Source organism: Acyrthosiphon pisum, chromosome A1 (genome assembly GCF_005508785.2).
Source record: "Acyrthosiphon pisum isolate AL4f chromosome A1, pea_aphid_22Mar2018_4r6ur, whole genome shotgun sequence".
In the NCBI taxonomy this organism is placed as follows: Eukaryota; Metazoa; Arthropoda; class Insecta; order Hemiptera; family Aphididae; genus Acyrthosiphon; species Acyrthosiphon pisum.
In genome coordinates this window covers 127,209,599-127,228,179 of record NC_042494.1, presented here as the reverse complement: position 1 = coordinate 127,228,179, position 18,581 = coordinate 127,209,599, and the positions used below count along the sequence as shown (strand labels likewise).

Below are 18,581 nucleotides of genomic sequence, written 5' to 3'. Positions count from 1 at the left end.
ACAAGTAAATTTTGAAGGGTGTTAAACAACATATTTCATACCAAGTATTGTAATATACTGAAATGCATTTATTGACATTATCAAATATGTTGGAATTTCAATTGTTATATCAGGTCTCAAATACAGTATCAAACAATAAAGGGCTAAATGAATCATATGCCAATTCCTCCACTTTGTAAGCATAGCAATTATTTCATCATCTTCCGTCTAAGAAATTACAATATTTTAGGATAATTTTGGTCATAATATTACTATGTAGTATGTATTTGTATTATTAGGTACTTATTCTCATGTTATAATACAAAAATAGAAAAAAATTTATTTATTCACTATTTCATTTGGTATCTGGAAATTGATATACGCCAATTTTGTGTACAAAAATAGATATAATATATCTTATAATGCTTGCTACAAAACAGTAGGTATCTATTGAAACCATTTCTCCGTCGTTCCCTTGTACTATTTTTGGAAGATCTATAATAATATAAATAGTAAATTATACTAATGACTGTAGTTGTTGTATATATCAAAGACATATTTTAAACATTATCCATGAATATAATATAATGTTTTAAAAATGTAACAAAATGTTTATTTTACTAATTTAAAAATGTCATGCGAGCATTTGAAAACTGTGATTATTAAACTAATCTATGATATTTAAAGATTCTATAATTTTTGAAGACATATCGACACCACGCATGCTTTTGAAACAACTATACGTATATTGTAGATACACGCGGTCATTAACAAAAAAACTTTAACTAATATTAATTATTATAAGTTATAATTTATAAGGTTGAGATAATTTTGCTTAATCATGCAATTTTAAAAAATGTTTTATAGTAACTAAGGTATTATAAGAAATAACATTATACTTATTTATACAGTCCTAATTTGTATATTTTGTATACCTATTGGCTATTGGGCTTATCGTTTACAAATTAGGTAACATTAATAACGCAATACTGTAGCCTTGTACATTAGGGATAATATCATCAAAACTTATCTTTTATTTTCACATAGAATAAACATGTCATAGGTACCTATCGTATTATTTTATTACACTTGAAAACGTTATAACTACATGTGTCACGCAACTATACATTTAACAATAATATAACGGCTACATATTATTATAATATTGATTTTTTTTTCTTGAAATTAACCAAAATACTATTATAATATACTACTATTTAAATATTTATCAATGGAATGGGTAATGATCGAGTAATTGTAAAACCCAGCAGACTTAAGAGGACGCAAAAGCCGTAGCGCTGTTTTCGTCTTACAAACGATATAACATAGCCCAATAGGCTATAGTAAATTTACGTTTAGCAGAACAAAATTGAAAATAGTAGATATGACGTGTTGTATTAGAGTGAGTTTATCTATTATCAAACTTAAAGAAAAGAATATTATATGTGCTTATGCAAATTTTTTAACGATATTTGAATTTTTGTATAAGAATATTAAATATTTCACTCATTATCACAAGATTTGGATTTAAAAACACTAATAAAAACGTTGAATTTCACAAATTGTACGGTTACAGCGTTTACGATACATAACATCGACTGAGCATTTGGTAAAATAACCAGGGTAAGTAAAGATAATTTGTAAAAAATTTGTTATATATTATCTATAACATATAGGTAATGAAGATTAGATTCCTATAATGGCTAACACTGAAAGATAATAAGTGCCCCAATCTAATAAAGTCACCAACAAACAATAAATTAAACAGATAATAAATAAACCGGACTTTTGTTCGCCAAACTTTTATTAGATCGGACTTTTTTTCGCAGGTCTTTTTTTACCAGATATTTGTTCGCCAGACTTTTGTTCGTGGATTCCGGTTTTATATAATGATTAATGACATAATAATTAAATATAATATTACTTGTTGAGAATGTTGAGATACTTAAAAATTAAAATTAAAATTAACAAAACTTATTTTTACATAATGGCATATATTAATATATTATAATATAACATTACTTTTTGAGATGCTTAAAAATAAAAATTAACAAAACTTCCCATTATAATTTTATATAATGGCATATGCCATAAATTATATAATATTATATTTGGTGAGATGCTTAAAAACAGTTACTAATTTTGAGCACTTCTCGACACCCAAAGGATTTCTTGATTTTGAATGTATAAAACCAGATAATGAAATTATATAATATATTATAATAATCAGGTTGTAATAAAAAATTGTTTTTAACATAAAAACCACGTTTGAAACATAAAAATCGTTTTAAACATATTTTTTTTAAACATGTTTTTTAACAACCATAAAAAATACTAATTATTTTATATGCATGTATTATAGAGCAGATTTGTGTTAAAAATTTACAGTTTTTAAGATCATATTTAGTCTTTTAATGATATAATACTTTTTATAAATATATGAAGTTTATATGTATAGTTTAATAATTACAATCAAACTAATAACTAGGTATTAATAATTAATTTCTTATAAGAGATGTATAAAATCAGACAGTACCTAAGCCAGATATTTTATAAATTATTTATCGGGATAATGGGATGGCCATTGCCAGCTACATTATAGGTACTAATATAGTAATAAATCTACTACATTACTATCCAAATATCAGGCCATTGTCATAAAAGACAATACGTCAATACTATTGTAATTAGCAAAATGATTGTGGCATTTAAAAAATTAGCACCAAATTATTGCAATAGCGTTGCCCACCATGGTGGCAATTACCGGCTTTGTATATGGAGCGCCTCGTGTGTCAACAGAGACGTGCTAGTGTTTATAAAAAAACAGTGTATGCGGTTCATTTTGAACAGTGCTGTATAACTGTGAACAGATGTTTGGGGAACCAATGAGAAATCGGCTGTGCGTAACGGACACTAATCGGTCCGCCGCCTGGCCATGTTCTTATTCCGTGCCGATATAGGTACAGTAATATTAATGCAGTAATAATATGTAGTTATATTATATCAAAAATGTTTATATAAATATTACTAATCAGAGCTAGTTTGTTTATAAGAATATATAACCATAAACCAGGGAGGAGCTAAATGCTTGGAAACTAATTGATTAGAACTCTAAACATGTGGAAAATAAAATTAGAGAATGCTAATGTTTAGGAAAATAATTGTATTTTTGTATGATTAAAAGTTAAAAACTTTGATACATAAATAAATATTTAATTGTTTTCAACTTACGATACTCCCTTATTGTTGTTGCCATTATACCAATGAATTTAAATTGTTAAATAAATTATGAAGTAGACAAAATCGTCCAATTGAAACTTACCAGCCGCCGTAACCGCCCACCTCCCACTGTCTGCCGACCCAACCACACTGAAAATGATGTATATAATTATATTTTTTTAATATTTTTATTTATATAATATTGACTATTCTTACGTTGGAGTTCCTGGCGTTGAAGAGGCGGTCGTGAACCCCACCTCCTCACCCGTCGATTTAAGAGTCGAGGCTGCGGCCGGCGACCCCTCCTCCTCGCCCTCGACGTTTGTCAGACAAAACTACTGAAAACAATACATTTTATGTTTTTGATGATTTGACATATTTTGGTATTTGCGATCTTACCTTCTCCCACGGACCCGCCGCTTCGACCCTCGCTGCTGCTGTGGTGGCTGCGGCCCCTGCAGTGGTTGTCGTCGCCGCTGCTGCGACGACGACGCGACCACCGATGAGGACGCGCCCGACGATGCCGCAAGTACCACGCAGGGGTCTGATAAAATTTACAAAAGCTTAGCACGTGACAAAATAAATAATAGGACAAACTTTCCACAATTCCTTGCCAGGTGACCCACCTGTTGGCACCTGTACCATCCTGAAACGTACAAATCATGTTTAGTGTTATACTCTTAGATCATATACTATATGATCTAAGGTTATACTTGGCAAATGCAATACGCATGTGCTTTTTTTTATTAGATACGTTTCCTCCCGGACGGCGTACGGGCACCCGGCAAAGCACCGTGGTACCATAGAACAACCCGCTACCACGGCCGTTGTAATGGTTGCTAGCCATTTTGTCTTTCGGCATGCTAGATTTCAAAAAAAAAAAAATAGTTTTATTCAAATACGTATGAAATTGTTCGATACATAACCTAAGAAATATTATTTTAATACTATAACTGAAGTGTACTCACTAGTCACTTGAAAAATGTTTTGAGAAATGATTGATAAAAACCAAACAACATGCAGCTGGCAATGCATTAGATGTCTCTTGACGCAGTAAAAATAGCAGCCAATCAGAAAATTAGATTTTGTCGACTTATTTGTTATAACCATGGTTTAAGACATTAGTATAATATAACCGTGGTTATAACCGCAAAATCATAACAATGATTACATGAAGCCTAACATAAAAGGAAGCACGCCAAAAAGCCACCCGACAAATAACTACCCGACATAAGGCCACGTGATAGCGACAAAACACCATCACCAAAATCCGACAAAATGCCACCCGACGATGCTTTTGAAAATTACTGTTTAAAAATTAACTTTTTTACTTTTGAGTTTTGACTCAACAAAGTACCAACTAGATTCACTTTTTTTATCAGAAAAGTTGGTGAAGTAGAAATTTGAACCATTTTTAATGTCATAATAGGTAATTTCAGACATAAAATATAAATGCAGAAATTGTTGTAAAATAAAATTCATTCATGTGTGCCGGGGGGCCATCACCCCCGCTATTTCAGTTAATAGGTACTAATTGTTTTATCACTTTTAAAATAAAAATAGTAAATGTATTGTATTGTCAGAGTTTTTGACTTTTTACACAATACTATTGATTAAATTATTTATTAATAATTAGTAATTGGTTATTTATAACGTTATCACACAAGTAGACACTGCACGCTATTGGCACACTATAGGACGTCATCTTTCTTATATTATGTGTAGGTACAATATATTTTTATACTTAGGATTACGATTACTCACAAATTTTGGGGGTACACCCACCCCTTAAAATAGGTGTGGCGGCTGCCACACCTAATACATGGATTCGGTGCCACTGTAAATTTATTTAACTAATAGCGATAATCAAAAGAAAGAAATCAAGTACGGCTACTATATTATGTTGGGCATATTCCTCAAATTGTGATAAATATTTTAGTACTAGCATTTGGAAAATCGTAACCCGTTCAAAATAATACAAATGTTGTACCTGGTAAAATATTCAAAGTTGATTTAATTCAATTTTCTGTTTTTCAGTTACAAATTCTAATGATTTTTTAAATGTTTAAGAATAATATAACAATAATATAATAAATAATAATAATATAATAAATTGATTACAAGACTGGAAATTAAATTGTTATTTTTAATTAATTTGCTTTACAGATTAATGATTTTGATCAAGAACTGACCAACTTATAACTTCACGTTAATTTTTTGTACCTTATTTTAATTTCAAGTTCATTTCGGAGTAGAATACAATATTATATACTAATATTACTTTCAATAGGCAATATTAAGGTTTTGGAGAGGTTAGGATAATTTAGTGAAGAGTTCAAATCTGCTTTCAAAATTAATATCAGAACATTATAACATTATATTGGGCATAGTGATTGAAGTCGTGAGCTATGTTTTCGACCAAAAATTAATCACGCTCCAGCCCCCTTAAGCGTGGTACTTTTTCGATTGAGAAATTTAATTTTTATATATGTATAATTATATAACATAGTAATATACTACTATAGGTACTTATAAATTCGCCGATAGACAACATACTATAAAACAGTCTTTTTTAGGGCTGGGAAGGTGTTGAAGCTCATGACACTGTTATAAATTGTAGATAGTCGTCAATGTATGCAGTATAGGTAAACATTTTTTTAAATATAATAATTAGTTAAAATAGGTGAGGCCAGCGAAGCAAGATGCACTGAAACAACACTAATATTTTTCTATACAACATTGTGGCACATGTAGGCTTGAAAAGTACCGCTGTTGTTATAAAATTTGGCAAATGCGTAGGTGTGACAGTCGTACCGGTGTCGTAACCAAAATTTTATATGTTTTGGTGGCGGTGCCAAACCATCAGAGTGACCATTAGGTAGTTGCCACTAATTAAATATCTGTGTTATTTAACCATAGGTACTGTGTAATTAATAAAATAAAAAATTAATATGTGCATCCTATATTGTCATTTGATGGTCAATATTCCTTAAATAATACATTTTACCAAAATAAATGTGCATACATAGTATACTTTAGTTATTTTTAATCATTAATGAAAAGGTATCTAGGAATTATAACTAACTAGATATAATTAATATACAACTTTCTATACCAAAATGTTTGTATCTGGGTATTATTTATCATGTTTAAAAATTTGAGATTTAAAAAATGTATTTTTCAGCATACTTAAGATACATAATTAAATATTAATTTACAAAAAAAAATTATAAAACTATTTGAATAAAGTACCTACTTACAATTTTCATCATCACATAGATGATAATTAGGTAATAAAAGTCAATATAATATAAATGTAACCATGATAATTATTATTTATCATAAAGTAATTGCATTAATAATCATCACCATCTTCTAGATATTGTCGAAGTCGTCTTCCAATTAGTTTAGGATAAGTTCGATTTCGTTTTTTAAATTCTTTGCTTTGATGTGTTACAGCACCATGCTGAAGTTGAAAATTACATAGAGCATTTAAGGGTTTCAGCAATATATTTTTGTATGATTCATCTTTTTCTAATACTGTTAATGCTTCAATCGCCGTTTCTAATGTAGAAAGACATCCATCCGTTGGTTGGGTTCTAATAATATAATGACTTTCATATTTGTGCATAAATTTTACCTAAATTATTAAATAAGTTATTAGACAGTTGTTAAAGTGAAACATATTATATATTGTTATATTTATTAATTATTATATTATATGTGTTAGCAAAATATAATTGAATAATTAATGTAAAAATTAATATTACTGTGAGTAAATGGTATTAAAATATAGGTAGTAATACTTGGCTTATTCTTATGCAACTAATAATCAATACCTAAAACTAAACTAGCCTCATAACACCTGGTACTTCTTTAATCAACATAGGGTTAGATGTATTGATATATATGAATGCCGATACTTCAGTTTTATGGTTATTACTAGTAATTCAATATTTTTATTAAATACAACATAAGTATTCTAAAGAAGGGGGGGGGGTGAAAGTATGAGGATTGAGTAAGTTACCTTTAGTCTTAATTCAGCATAATACAAGTAATAAGTCTGTTATAACTTATAACTTATAATTTAAATTTCTAAAAAAACATTAGTAATTCAGTATTCTATGACATAACACATTTGGTACATTTAAGGTTGTAGTTTTTGCGCATTTCGAAAAATATATACTTCCAGAAGTCTAATTTTAATTTTAAAATGGATTTAAATTTTTTTTTATGAATAGTAAATTAAAAGTGAATATTGAAAAAAAAAATTAAATTAGTTTGGTACTTATTAAACAATACAAAAAAAAATAAAAAATCCATTTCCTACATAACCTAGAAATACATAAAAACATTTGAGAGGTTCCACTAAAAATGTTAAAACATTTCTGATAATAATAATAGTATCTCTAGTCTATATTGATTTTGATTATTTACATTGAAATAAACTAAATTATATAGTCACTAACATGTATCATTGATTGAAGCAGTGGTGTATTATTGTAAATAGCTTTTGCTTGTGGCCAAGTACCATCAAGTATAATCAAATTATTAAGTTCTGTTTCTTTTGGTAAATCAACTATATCTGTTGCCTTTTTAGAAGGATACAATAAAACTGAATGTTTAGATGATAATATATCCCATAGGCCAACATGTCTGAAAAAAATATAAAACTTCAGATATAAATAAATTAATAATGAATAGAAACAAAAAAAAAAAACAAGTAAAATAAAATATAAATAAATAAATATTAGTACTTATAGTAATACTAATTTAAAAGCTAAATATAATTAAAGCAATGAGTTATATTGTAGAATATAGATAATGTTTGTGTAATGAAATATTTAAGTGAATTTTGAGGCACTAAGAGAAAATCAGACAAAAAGGGGTAGTTCTTATTAAAATAGCAGTTTATAAAAGAATAGCTGAACCCCAACATTCATATAAAAAAATAATTGGGCAGATGAAAAATAATTCATAGCATGATGGTATTGAAATCAAATAATAAAAGTTATACTATAAATTAAACACAGAACACATATTCTGTCATTTATACCATGAAATCTGTAATTTCTATTGTAAACATATACTTTGTAAGTAATTTAAATATAGACATGTTTTTAAAGATAAATAGTGATTTTATTAAAGATTATAGTAATTTATTATTCATCTTCTTTTCAAAAGTAACAAATCTAAAACTAATAAATATATAATATATATTATCATATTATGAAAATAACAAGTAAACATATTCAATTATCCAAGTAAATAATCCCTTAACTAATAATATTATAATAACCTGACCCTCAATCAATCATCAACATCCTACAATTTATAAAAGAAATGTAGCTATATAACTTAATTTAAGCCATACAATAACATAAGTTAAACATACTTTTGTAAACTATACTCCTTTTCAAAAGAGAATATACCGGTTAGCGACCAATTTATGTCTTGTGGCGCGCATTTCCCACCAATATCCCATTGTTAGCGTGATCATATGGTTCTCGACGCACCAATTGAATCATTGGGCATGTGCGAAAGCGGTATATTCTCTTTTGAAAATGAGTATAATTGAAAGTTAATGTCAAACTAATGGCCATAGAAGCCGATGTTTTTTTAAAAAGATCATTAAAAAAAAAATAATAATAATAGAAATATTATAATAAATAATTACTTTTTTGTAGGGAATTTTTTTCCTTTATAAACAACACAACTTTCTTCTGCCAATCCCAATGTCAACATAGGAGCAGTACGAAGACTTCTTTTTTCTTCCGCTGGGTGTTGCAGTAGAATAATTCGACATTTAGGCTTTAACCTTGTTTTAGGTAAATAATTACACCAACATACATTTTGAGGTCGCCTGAAAATGCAAAAATAAATTTATATGATAAATGTATAAATGTATTTATATTATGATATAAATACATTACTATACTTCATACTATACTTTATAAATTGTTGTAAGGAATTATATTTAAAGCCATATACAGGGTGTTGCACGATAAATGTGTCAAACTTCTAGAGGTGCCTACACCTTAAATGGAACAAAAAAATTCCTTATGACCATAATCGAATTATCAATAATAAGGGTGATAATTTCCATTTTTTTTTTTTTTGGTTAGGCGCAAGTTTGATTCATAATAATGTTCAAATCTGCTAAACTGTAGGTACTACAATTAATTTGAATACATTGATGAAAATCTCATAAAATTGGGATTAGGAAAACATATCATACAATGTTCCCACCTGATTTTTTGGGTAAAAAGAATAACACAAATTTTTTATAACTTTAATTTCGATTTTATCTAACAACAATTATTTTTTAAGACAGGGGTCATAAGGACATTTTTGTTCTATTTGAGTTGTAGAAACACCTCGAAAAGTTTGACACACCCTGTATATCTATATCTAATTTTTAATGAAATAAAAATTTAACTAATATCATTTATAAGTGAACAAATAACATTGGACACAGTATACTAGTTTATGCTTAGTATTTTGAATTAAACTCACTCGCATGAAAAACATATTTGACGCATTTCAGGAGGGTCTGCAGGTAAATTTATAAAATCATCCCAGACATCATCAACCTCTTCATTAGACATGATAACCAAAATATTATATTTAATTGATTTTATACTAGTTTTTATAGTTCCTATATTTAAGTAACATTGGTTCTCTGTAATACTAATATTATATTAATCAAAACCAATTGAATCATTAAAAACTAATTAAATAATACTTTTTATGCAAAATAATAAATAATATAGTTGACATTAGTCACTTACCAAAATTAATAAATTAGAATATATTATCCATCAAATTGATTAATAAAAATACACAGCAAAAACTACTGCCACACAAAATATAGTTTCCTAAAACAAAAAATATTTTCTATTTAATACTATTAAAGTACCTAATCCAATTTTTATATATTCTAAATATATGATTATTATTTATTAATTAACAATATTTAAAAATAGAAATTAGAAAGTCTCGTTATTATATTATGATTGGTATTAATATCTAATATTTATTTATTTTTAAATTATCTAAATCAAAAAAATGTAATATCAACATTTATTCAAAATATTAATTACTAATTTCAAACAATAATCCTCAAATTAGCTACCTATACAGCTAACCTACAGAATAGGAAGAACTATTAAAACTTTTTTCATATGTGTAATTATTAATAATAGTCATTTAGTTATGTAATATTACTCTATATTTTAGAAGTTAAATAAATACAGTGGAGATCAATTTTAAAAAGTTCATGTTTTGTGTTTTTTGGTTCATAAAATATAACTGAAACTTATATTAATATTTATACATGCAATATAAGCATTGAGAACATTATTTTATACTTGAATATTTCATAATTGTTAACAAAAATATTGTTATGAATTTACATTTAAAAACTTATCAGAGGCCTGTGTGTCAGTATCAGCATCCCAAATACAACGCGCTCCAACTCTTGTACCAGCACCGTGTCGTTCACCCAAAACAACTTGTACCATTGACTTATAACGATTTTCTAAACAATGATCTATAAATTAAAACACCGTTATCACAAAAACTACAAATAATTGTACATTTTATTTCTTAAAACATACAAAAATACAAGAGCAATTAAAATGTATTTAATTTGCAAAATAAAATATAGAAGATATTATTTTAAAACTAAAATAATGAATAATCTGCCATTTTACAGTAAAAATATTTTCAAAATATATTTTAATATTACTAATGAACAAATAAAATTTTTAAAGGAAAATAAATAAAACCTTTAAGTTTGTCCTTTATTTCTTTAGCAATAGTTGTGCTAAGTGGTTCAGCTTCAATTTGACTATACTCTTTATCCTTCAGGTATTTTTGAAGTGTCTCTTGAATAGCTTCTTTTGCAATATGTGTATTGAATCTTAAAAAAAAAAAAATCAAATTACAATTATTTATGACTACAATTAGGTATATAAAGAATATCTAGATATATTATTGTTACCAAGCAGTGGCGCCGAAGTTCATGGATATGTCGGGCCGTGGCCCGACCTCTTTTTTGAAAAATGTGGCCGGCCGGCCATATTTTATTTACTTCATAACTTTAATATGAACATGAGTATATTTAAACCGTGATTATGAATAAATGTGTATTAGGGTACCTCTATATTAAATAATTAAGATATTGAGGCCGGGAAGTTTTAAAATTGCCCGACCACATTTTAAAAACTTCGGCGCCACTGTTACCAAGTCTTGTATATATTACCATTTACAATTTACTATTAATGGTATGAGAATACTATGACTCAAATTGCACAACTATACTTCTTAATTATAAATTATAATCTAGATATTATCAAAGAACTTCTCCACAGTAGAGATAAAAATAAAATGTTTCAATAATAATAAAAACAATTCTTTTTGAATGTAAAAATGTTAAATTATAATTCGGAGAAGCATTTTTATAAAGAGGAATAACCTTTTTCTGGAATGAATGTAAATTTAACTATTTAAAGATTGGCATATAGAATTAACATAAAGTAAAAATACTAATTTTGCAAATAAACAATTATATTGTACACCCAAAATTGTGTTAATCTACTATATTTTAAATACAATTAGGTATAAGCAAGACAAATTAATGATCTATCAACGGCACACAAAATGTACACAGTAATATCGTAATGACATAAAAATGTTACATACATTTTTTTTTTTTATTAAACATAAAAGACCGCGGCAGCTCTGCCCTCTGGCCATAGTTCTGTTACTTAAATATTTATAAATTTGTCGATAAGTACTATAATGTTTTAATATATTATTGAAAATGTATTATTTAATATTTTTACTTGAGTTGAACCGCATGAGTTTTAAAAATGTATTGAAAATAACAGAATATAATTTTTTTTTTTTATATATATATATAATTATGTATATATATAAACTGTATAGACTAGCATACGTTTATAATTTAATAAGTTATATTATTATCATAATTAATTGTATGACTTACTTTTGATTGTGTGAAGGTCTGATTTGGAAATTATGATCTTGTAATGTGTTATTATCGTCGATAGCCACTGTTTTCTCTACTTCATTTATTATTGACATAATTTTTAAACGTGTAAAATACCTTGTCCGTCACTAAAATGTATTATTTGACATTTCATTTCAGATTCAGATTTCAGACATGAAAATTGAAATTCAAAAAATCGTTTTATCATGTAATTTAGATAAAGTTCTTATCTTATTGATAAACAGCATAATACCAATAATACCTTGTGGTCATCGGGCAGTTGGGTCCCCCGCAGCCGACACATGATTTTCCCCCGGACGACGCGAGCACTGTAAGGCGTTGGTCACTCCCCGCTAAACCCCGCGGACCAACTCTCTCGCTCCCACCGGCCTACGCGACTACGCGATGGTAAACACGCGCGCGCTACCCACCTTTTTCCTTCGAAAAAAAAACCAAAATAAAATAAAAACCAAATGTTTATATTTTGCTATATAGTATATTATGTCATATTTTTTTAGACATAAGTTTTAATTTTCTAATTAAAAATTTTGATCAATAATCCAACTGCCCGGGTGTTTTTCTGTTGAATACTATCAAAGGTGGGCAAGTTAATGAAAATAATGAACTCAAGTTAAGTTTAGTTAAGAGGACCCAAGATCGATAAGTTAAAAGTTAACAGTTAACAAATTATAATTTTAACTCGATAAGTTAAAAGTTCATGTAGAAAAAAATATTAACTTAACTCAGTTAAAAAAAGTTAATCTAATTTTTTTAAATTAGTATGTAAATCACATAGGTAAAGAATGAAATTGTCTTTCTAGTTTCTAATTTATAAATTTAAAAAAATAATTTTATTGAACTTTTATCATAATGTACACTTTTACTTAACTATTATTTAATAATTTAAACTATATACTCATCTCATATTAATAATTTAACAAATATATTTTTTTAAATCGTATAGAAAATGAATGTCATAATACATAAAGATGAGTACATGACCTTCATATAAATTATAAGTTATATAACATTAAAACATAACAATTGTCAATTTTTAATTTAAAATTATTAATTTAATTAAAAACATTTATAATTGCGACTCGCATAATACATAATTTACAACTTAATAAAATATATTTATATTTAATATACACAAAATTGTGTTATCAAAAAATAGAACAGAAATGTTTGTGTTTTTGTATTGGATTATTTTTGTTTTATACTGATATAGTAATATTTACGTATAAACGAAAAATTTCAAAATGTTTTTAACTGGATGGATTTTTTAAAAATCAACTGAGAAAAGCTAAGTTATTTCAACTGTAAATTAAACTAGTTAAGTTCATAAGTTGATTAAAAAATAAACTAACTAGTTAAGTTAAAAAGTTAAAAATAAATTAACTTTTTAACTAGTTAATGCCCACCTTTAAAAGTTTGAATACTATCGTTAGTGGCGTATATTGGTGGTGGATCTAGTGGGCTGTAGTCGGGGGGGGGGGGGCACGGCCGTATTTGTACATTTTTCGCCATGGGGCAACACATTTTGCCAACCCCTAAAAAAAGGTATTTCTTAAAATGTAAAGTAAAACTATTATTTTGTGGCTTAAATGCGGTCAGATTTGTTTTGGAAACCTTTATATTTCAATGAGTTAAGAACAATCAGTGTTTCAAGCAGAATTTGTCGGTCGGACTTAGTTTCAAAGTTATACACTAGTCCGCGAGTTTGCGAATTTCCACTCGTCGGGGTTTTTTTTTTTTTAAATTAATTTATTAACAATACAATATAAAGTAAGTACAATAATTAAATTCTGATATATCTGATTCCACCAAAAAGTTATGGAAAAAAACTCACATTAACAAAAAAAATCAAAAATGTTATTTTTGGTATTTTAAGCTAAATATTCATCATATTAAGCATACAAAACACATTTTAAAGGAAAAAATTCTTTGAAGCTATCCCTAAACTGCATTCGTTGCAATATTTAATATTTTCATCTATTAGTTATCTCTTAAATCTCTTGGAAAACCAATGTTCGGCGCCATGGAAGTAATGCGAAAACAATTCCCGCGGTGCCGTCGGTTCAAACGGAAAAAAAAATTAATACAATGATTTATTTATAAGCGTTTAATTTTTTTTCTTCTTGTAAAAATCGAAAAACAAAAATCTATTAAATACACAACCAAGAAAAGAGAATAAGGAATTCAAATGGGTTTTCAAAATTAAAATTTGACTTTTGGTACTGGGTTCATTTTTTTTCCGCTTATATAGCATGTTGAAAAATAACAAATACGAACACATTTATAGAAACTATTAAATATTTAGTAGACAGTAGCCTCTAAGTAATAGATCACTTGCTATTATAGTTTCTATCTACTATAGCCCACCCCAAAAATTATTTCTCTATACGCCAGTGACTATCGTAACATAATTAGTGCATTTTGAATAATTAAAAATACATAAAAATGAGTTTAACCATGTTATACTATGTTTTGGGAGTAGTATTTCCGTGTTGGAAAAATTGTTATTGGTAATTTTTATTATTTTTACCTACTTAATTTAACTGAACAAATTATCAATATTTATTATTTTTTATTATTTAATATAATTTATGTCTGTATAGACAATTTTTTAAACAGTACCTATACCTAACCTATTTGAAATTATTATTATTATAACTAGAGACTGTAGTAATTTATGTTTGTATTGACAAATTCTAAAACGTGAAACTTATTTTAAATTCTTATTCTTATTATTGTATTGTGACATATTTATAAGACGTATTTAAAAATTACATTATAAAATGTTGAATTTTTATAGCTAAGGATTGAAAATTTAAAACAACGATTCTCATAATTAATAGTTCATACTGTAACCAAACAATGTGAACAATATATAAATACTATTTATATATAAATTGTTTGAATTGACATAACTTATTGTAAAAATGTAAAAAAAAGTTTAAATTTTAATTATTTAAGTTTATTTAAGTTTTAATTTTATATATTTTCAAACTTACTTTTGTATCGACCATTAGTAGCTTAGGTATGTATAGTAAAAATTAATATTTAAAAAATACAATAATGTGTGAATAATATGACATAAATACATAATATAGTAAAATACAAAAATTTGGTTTTTTTATTCCGTCTACCACCGAACCTCGTGGCCAACGCTATCCACTCGTCGTATACCACGCCTACAGCACTTTGTACACAGTTAGTCACTAATATAATATAATATATTATGATTTCGCTCTTGTGACCACGGTCTTAGATTATTAAACAAAAAGTATCCAACAACCCGTTGTTCATTTATTTATTTTATTCGTCACGAATCACGATCACGTGACTTTGTTGGAGGTACCCGGTACACTAACGAGTAACGACTCCGTTACCTTCACAACCAATTACAGTATTACACAGATATCTGTGACCTATTATCATTAAGAATTAAATGCAATCGCAGATTTCTAAATGGTTGCTAATGGTTGCTAATGGATTTCTAATGGTCGTTGCCAGATAAATTGAGTTGGCGGCGGCGGCACGATAACGGAAAACCAGTAGTTCTCCATATTTCAATATTATTACCGAAAATACATCAATAAAACCACAATTGTTACAAAAATTAATTTACGTTATTAATTTAAAATCAAATATTCTGATAATAATCTTTTATTTAAGAACAAAAAGCAGAAATTGTAAAATAATATAAATATTATAATAATAAATAATTCTGCAGAAAATTTTTTGCACAGTGCCGGGTTCGAACTGGTGACTGCGCGCGTCGTAGATAACTGTGTGACCACCAGCGACTAGTTTGGGCTACACTTACCGAAAAGCGCCGCCGCCGCCGACACAATTTATCTGGCAACGACTGTACTAACACTATTATTATTTTCTTGTCGGCACCACTGTATTACTCGTCCATCACGGACTAAGATAAATATCCGTGTCGGCCATTCAGTAAATTGAAAATTCATAGAGTAATATTATTCACAAAGTTGTTCCGACATTCCGAGTTACAAATGCTCCCCGAGTTACTGGATGACAAATTTTCAAGTTTTAGTCAGAAGGAAAATGGGAGAAAGCTTTAATGCACTTTGATATAACCATGACAAAATAAATATTTATTTTGTCATGCCATAAATTAAAATTATACAACCAACACAAATTATTAACTCCAATTATTGATTAAAATCAGAGGTATGAAACTCCGTGAATTGGCCGAATCGGGCGATTGTGGCCTTGAACACAGTTTCCAGGGGGGCGTGGCATACGTGAAATAGGGAATGGTAAACAAGCCGACCCCGCGTCACGTATCCCGCCTAAGTACTGGTATACGTTTACATAATATGGGTGACTTTGGGTGTAACATCATATTGGTGCGGTAAACGTTTCCATGTTTTTCGGAGGTTTAGACTTCAGATCATAGGTAAACCAGACCCCAATCAGCTGATAGAGTTTCGCTTCTATATTGTTCTATGTTAAAATAATATTATCAGGGGTACGACACTCCGTGAATTGGTCGGATCGGGCGATTGTGGCCTTGAAAGTGGTCTTTAGAGGGGCGTGACATACGTTATCAATTAAATATATCATATCAATAGTGAACGGTAACCAACCCAACCCTGCGCAGAATACCCCGTCATAGTCTTGGAACCGTTTTCATAATATTGGTAACCATGAGTCTAACATCATGTTGGTGCGTGGAACCAATTCCATATTTTTCGTAGGTTCAGACTTCAGATCATAGGTAACCAATACCCCAATCAGCTGATCGAGTGTCGCTTCTATATTGTTCTATGATATTATACAATGGATAGTCGTGGTACTCGGAGCCAGTTGAGGCGAACAACCAGAGTGCGCTGTGCATATGCGCCGTGTTTTTATGCGCATCGCCACAACAACAACCCAGAAACCGGTTGTACAGACTACCATGACAATGCAGAATTGTAGACTACTTGTTGTACTCACCGTAGGCATATAGATATTATATTCTTTACTTACTGCTACTTTTTATTTTTTAACACCAGTCCACTAATTCCCATGAGCATTTATTGTGAGAGGGTTCATTTTTTATCTCATAAAGTTGTGCCATCTACATACAACTACAGTACAAGACGTGTACAACCGCCAACCGGTAGATAAGTATAGCGAGTACCGTCAACCGTTGAACCGTGATGGTAAGTTAGCCGCTGACAAAGCTGATGTAAATTATATCGATACACATGTCCACTTTTTTTTTAAAATCGGGATATTGGTATACATAAATTCGGGCAATCGATTGCTCAATCGTGTTGTGTCCACAATCTAACAAAATTCTTTTAATTTTGAATATTTGAAAAGTGCTAGATGTGTCCACTTAATGTTTATTTCAAGAGCACAAATGTTATGTCACATCTATGCCATAAAAAGTACGCTGAAGTGACATGGAACATTTGTGCTCTTGAAATATTTTTAGCAGACAACAAAACTTGTTTTTGCGTTTACAATCACAAAAAGTGGACATATCACTTGTATGCTTTAAGGTATCGATATTATAGACATTGATTTAAGATACTCGTACTAATGCACAATACATTTATCACAACAAAAACTTAAAACACTTCGTTGAACTCCGTGTTAAGCAAGGTGTATATATATATATTATACTAGTTAAGTTAGCGAGAAATTATTTTGCGTAGAAATGTCCATTATAATATTTTAAATTATAATGAACTTCTAATGCGTTGTTTATTTTGTTCGCGTTATTTATTTTTTTTATTCAATAAGTACTTTTCCTTATTTTGTATTCTTTGTTTGTACACATTAGTTGGCTTATTTATGATTTAATAATACCAATATATTATTATTATACGCCAGCTGGTGCGCACACAGTAATAACCAACAGCAGTAATAACACACTTATACACTGGTAATAATTACAATTTAACAAATTACATAAAATAAAATATAACAATCTATAAGGAGATTTAATGCAGCGATAGTAGAACAGTGAATAACGAAATGAAACATCAAACAAATAAAAAATACACGAAGTCGTAAAATAGCAATAATGAAATACGTCGCGTACACGAAATGGACTAGGGGAACTGATCAGCACGACTACGCGAAATGCGGCCGCCGTCATTCCATATTTCATTATAATTAATCATTAAAAAGTCTGCACGTTTTCTTCAATAAGTAATAACTTAATTTCTAAAAGTACGATTTTGATAATTTTTGCAAAAGAATCATCTGCACAATTTTTTAAGTATTAGTTGATTAAGTAGATAACTAGTTAAGTCCGCTTAAAAAAAATGTACACTGTTTAAACCAGGGTTGGCACGAAAAGCCCACCCCGAAAAAACCCGGGCTGCTTTTCTGG

The 18,581-nt window shown here is 28.6% G+C and overlaps 3 protein-coding genes and 1 long non-coding RNA gene across 7 annotated transcripts in view; 1 reads left to right on the top strand and 3 right to left on the bottom strand.

Annotated features, from left to right (window-relative positions):
* Positions 1 to 2,468: 2,468 nt before the first annotated feature.
* Positions 2,469 to 5,220, bottom strand: LOC107884363. 2 transcript variants are annotated; one of them, XR_001679860.2, is made up of 5 exons: positions 4,167 to 5,220; positions 3,912 to 4,061; positions 3,598 to 3,844; positions 3,415 to 3,536; positions 2,469 to 3,348 (listed from the first exon to the last, which is right to left on the bottom strand). It is a non-coding gene; the product is annotated as an uncharacterized LOC107884363 (long non-coding RNA). The 2 variants fall into 2 exon arrangements; XR_003839179.1 differs by having other exon boundaries at positions 3,912 to 5,220.
* A 924-nt stretch (positions 5,221 to 6,144) lies between these two features.
* LOC100166158 (DTW domain-containing protein 2) lies at positions 6,145 to 12,420 on the bottom strand. 3 transcript variants are annotated; one of them, XM_001952190.5, is made up of 8 exons: positions 12,212 to 12,420; positions 10,989 to 11,122; positions 10,614 to 10,750; positions 9,990 to 10,076; positions 9,715 to 9,888; positions 8,876 to 9,061; positions 7,668 to 7,854; positions 6,145 to 6,838 (listed from the first exon to the last, which is right to left on the bottom strand). In XM_001952190.5, the coding sequence occupies exons 5-8, from the start codon at positions 9,804 to 9,806 to the stop codon at positions 6,554 to 6,556; spliced, it is 750 nt and encodes a 249-aa protein (XP_001952225.1). In that variant the 5' UTR covers positions 9,807 to 9,888; positions 9,990 to 10,076; positions 10,614 to 10,750; positions 10,989 to 11,122; positions 12,212 to 12,420; the 3' UTR covers positions 6,145 to 6,553. The 3 variants fall into 3 exon arrangements, with proteins under 3 accessions (XP_001952225.1, XP_008185251.1, XP_029344141.1); XM_008187029.3 differs by having other exon boundaries at positions 9,715 to 9,880; positions 12,212 to 12,414; XM_029488281.1 differs by lacking the exons at positions 10,614 to 10,750; positions 10,989 to 11,122; positions 12,212 to 12,420 and having other exon boundaries at positions 9,715 to 9,793.
* On the bottom strand, positions 10,602 to 12,309 carry LOC103310031 (tctex1 domain-containing protein 2). Its single transcript, XM_008187039.1, has 3 exons — positions 12,212 to 12,309; positions 10,989 to 11,122; positions 10,602 to 10,750 (listed from the first exon to the last, which is right to left on the bottom strand). Exons 1-3 carry the CDS (start codon positions 12,307 to 12,309, stop codon positions 10,602 to 10,604), a joined length of 381 nt encoding a protein of 126 aa, XP_008185261.1.
* A 4,713-nt stretch (positions 12,421 to 17,133) lies between the features above and the next one.
* The window catches only part of LOC100571299 (kelch-like protein 2), a 7,357-nt gene continuing 5,909 nt past the window's right edge, over positions 17,134 to 18,581 (top strand). Inside the window, exon 1 of the mRNA XM_003245991.4 lies at positions 17,134 to 17,397. Coding sequence (XP_003246039.1) covers positions 17,395 to 17,397 — 3 coding nt within the window. The 5' untranslated portion in view covers positions 17,134 to 17,394. The remainder of the gene's footprint in view (positions 17,398 to 18,581) is intronic.

What these genes read in the sequence shown, in the direction of transcription:
- LOC103310031 (XM_008187039.1), bottom strand. Translation starts at nt 12,309, where the DNA reads ATGTCAATAATAAATGAAGTAGAGAAAACAGTGGCTATCGACGATAAT. An exon ending in AGACCTTCACACAATCAAAA is followed by an intron (nt 11,123 to 12,211) that starts GTAAGTCATACA and finishes TTTTTTTTTAAG; the next exon opens with ATTCAATACACATATTGCAA. An exon ending in AATAAAGGACAAACTTAAAG is followed by an intron (nt 10,751 to 10,988) that starts GTTTTATTTATT and finishes TTTAATTTATAG; the next exon opens with ATCATTGTTTAGAAAATCGT.
- LOC100166158 (XM_001952190.5), bottom strand. Translation starts at nt 9,806, where the DNA reads ATGTCTAATGAAGAGGTTGATGATGTCTGGGATGATTTTATAAATTTA. An exon ending in CAAATATGTTTTTCATGCGA is followed by an intron (nt 9,062 to 9,714) that starts GTGAGTTTAATT and finishes TTGCATTTTCAG; the next exon opens with GCGACCTCAAAATGTATGTT. An exon ending in TGCTTCAATCAATGATACAT is followed by an intron (nt 6,839 to 7,667) that starts GTTAGTGACTAT and finishes TTAATAATTTAG; the next exon opens with GTAAAATTTATGCACAAATA.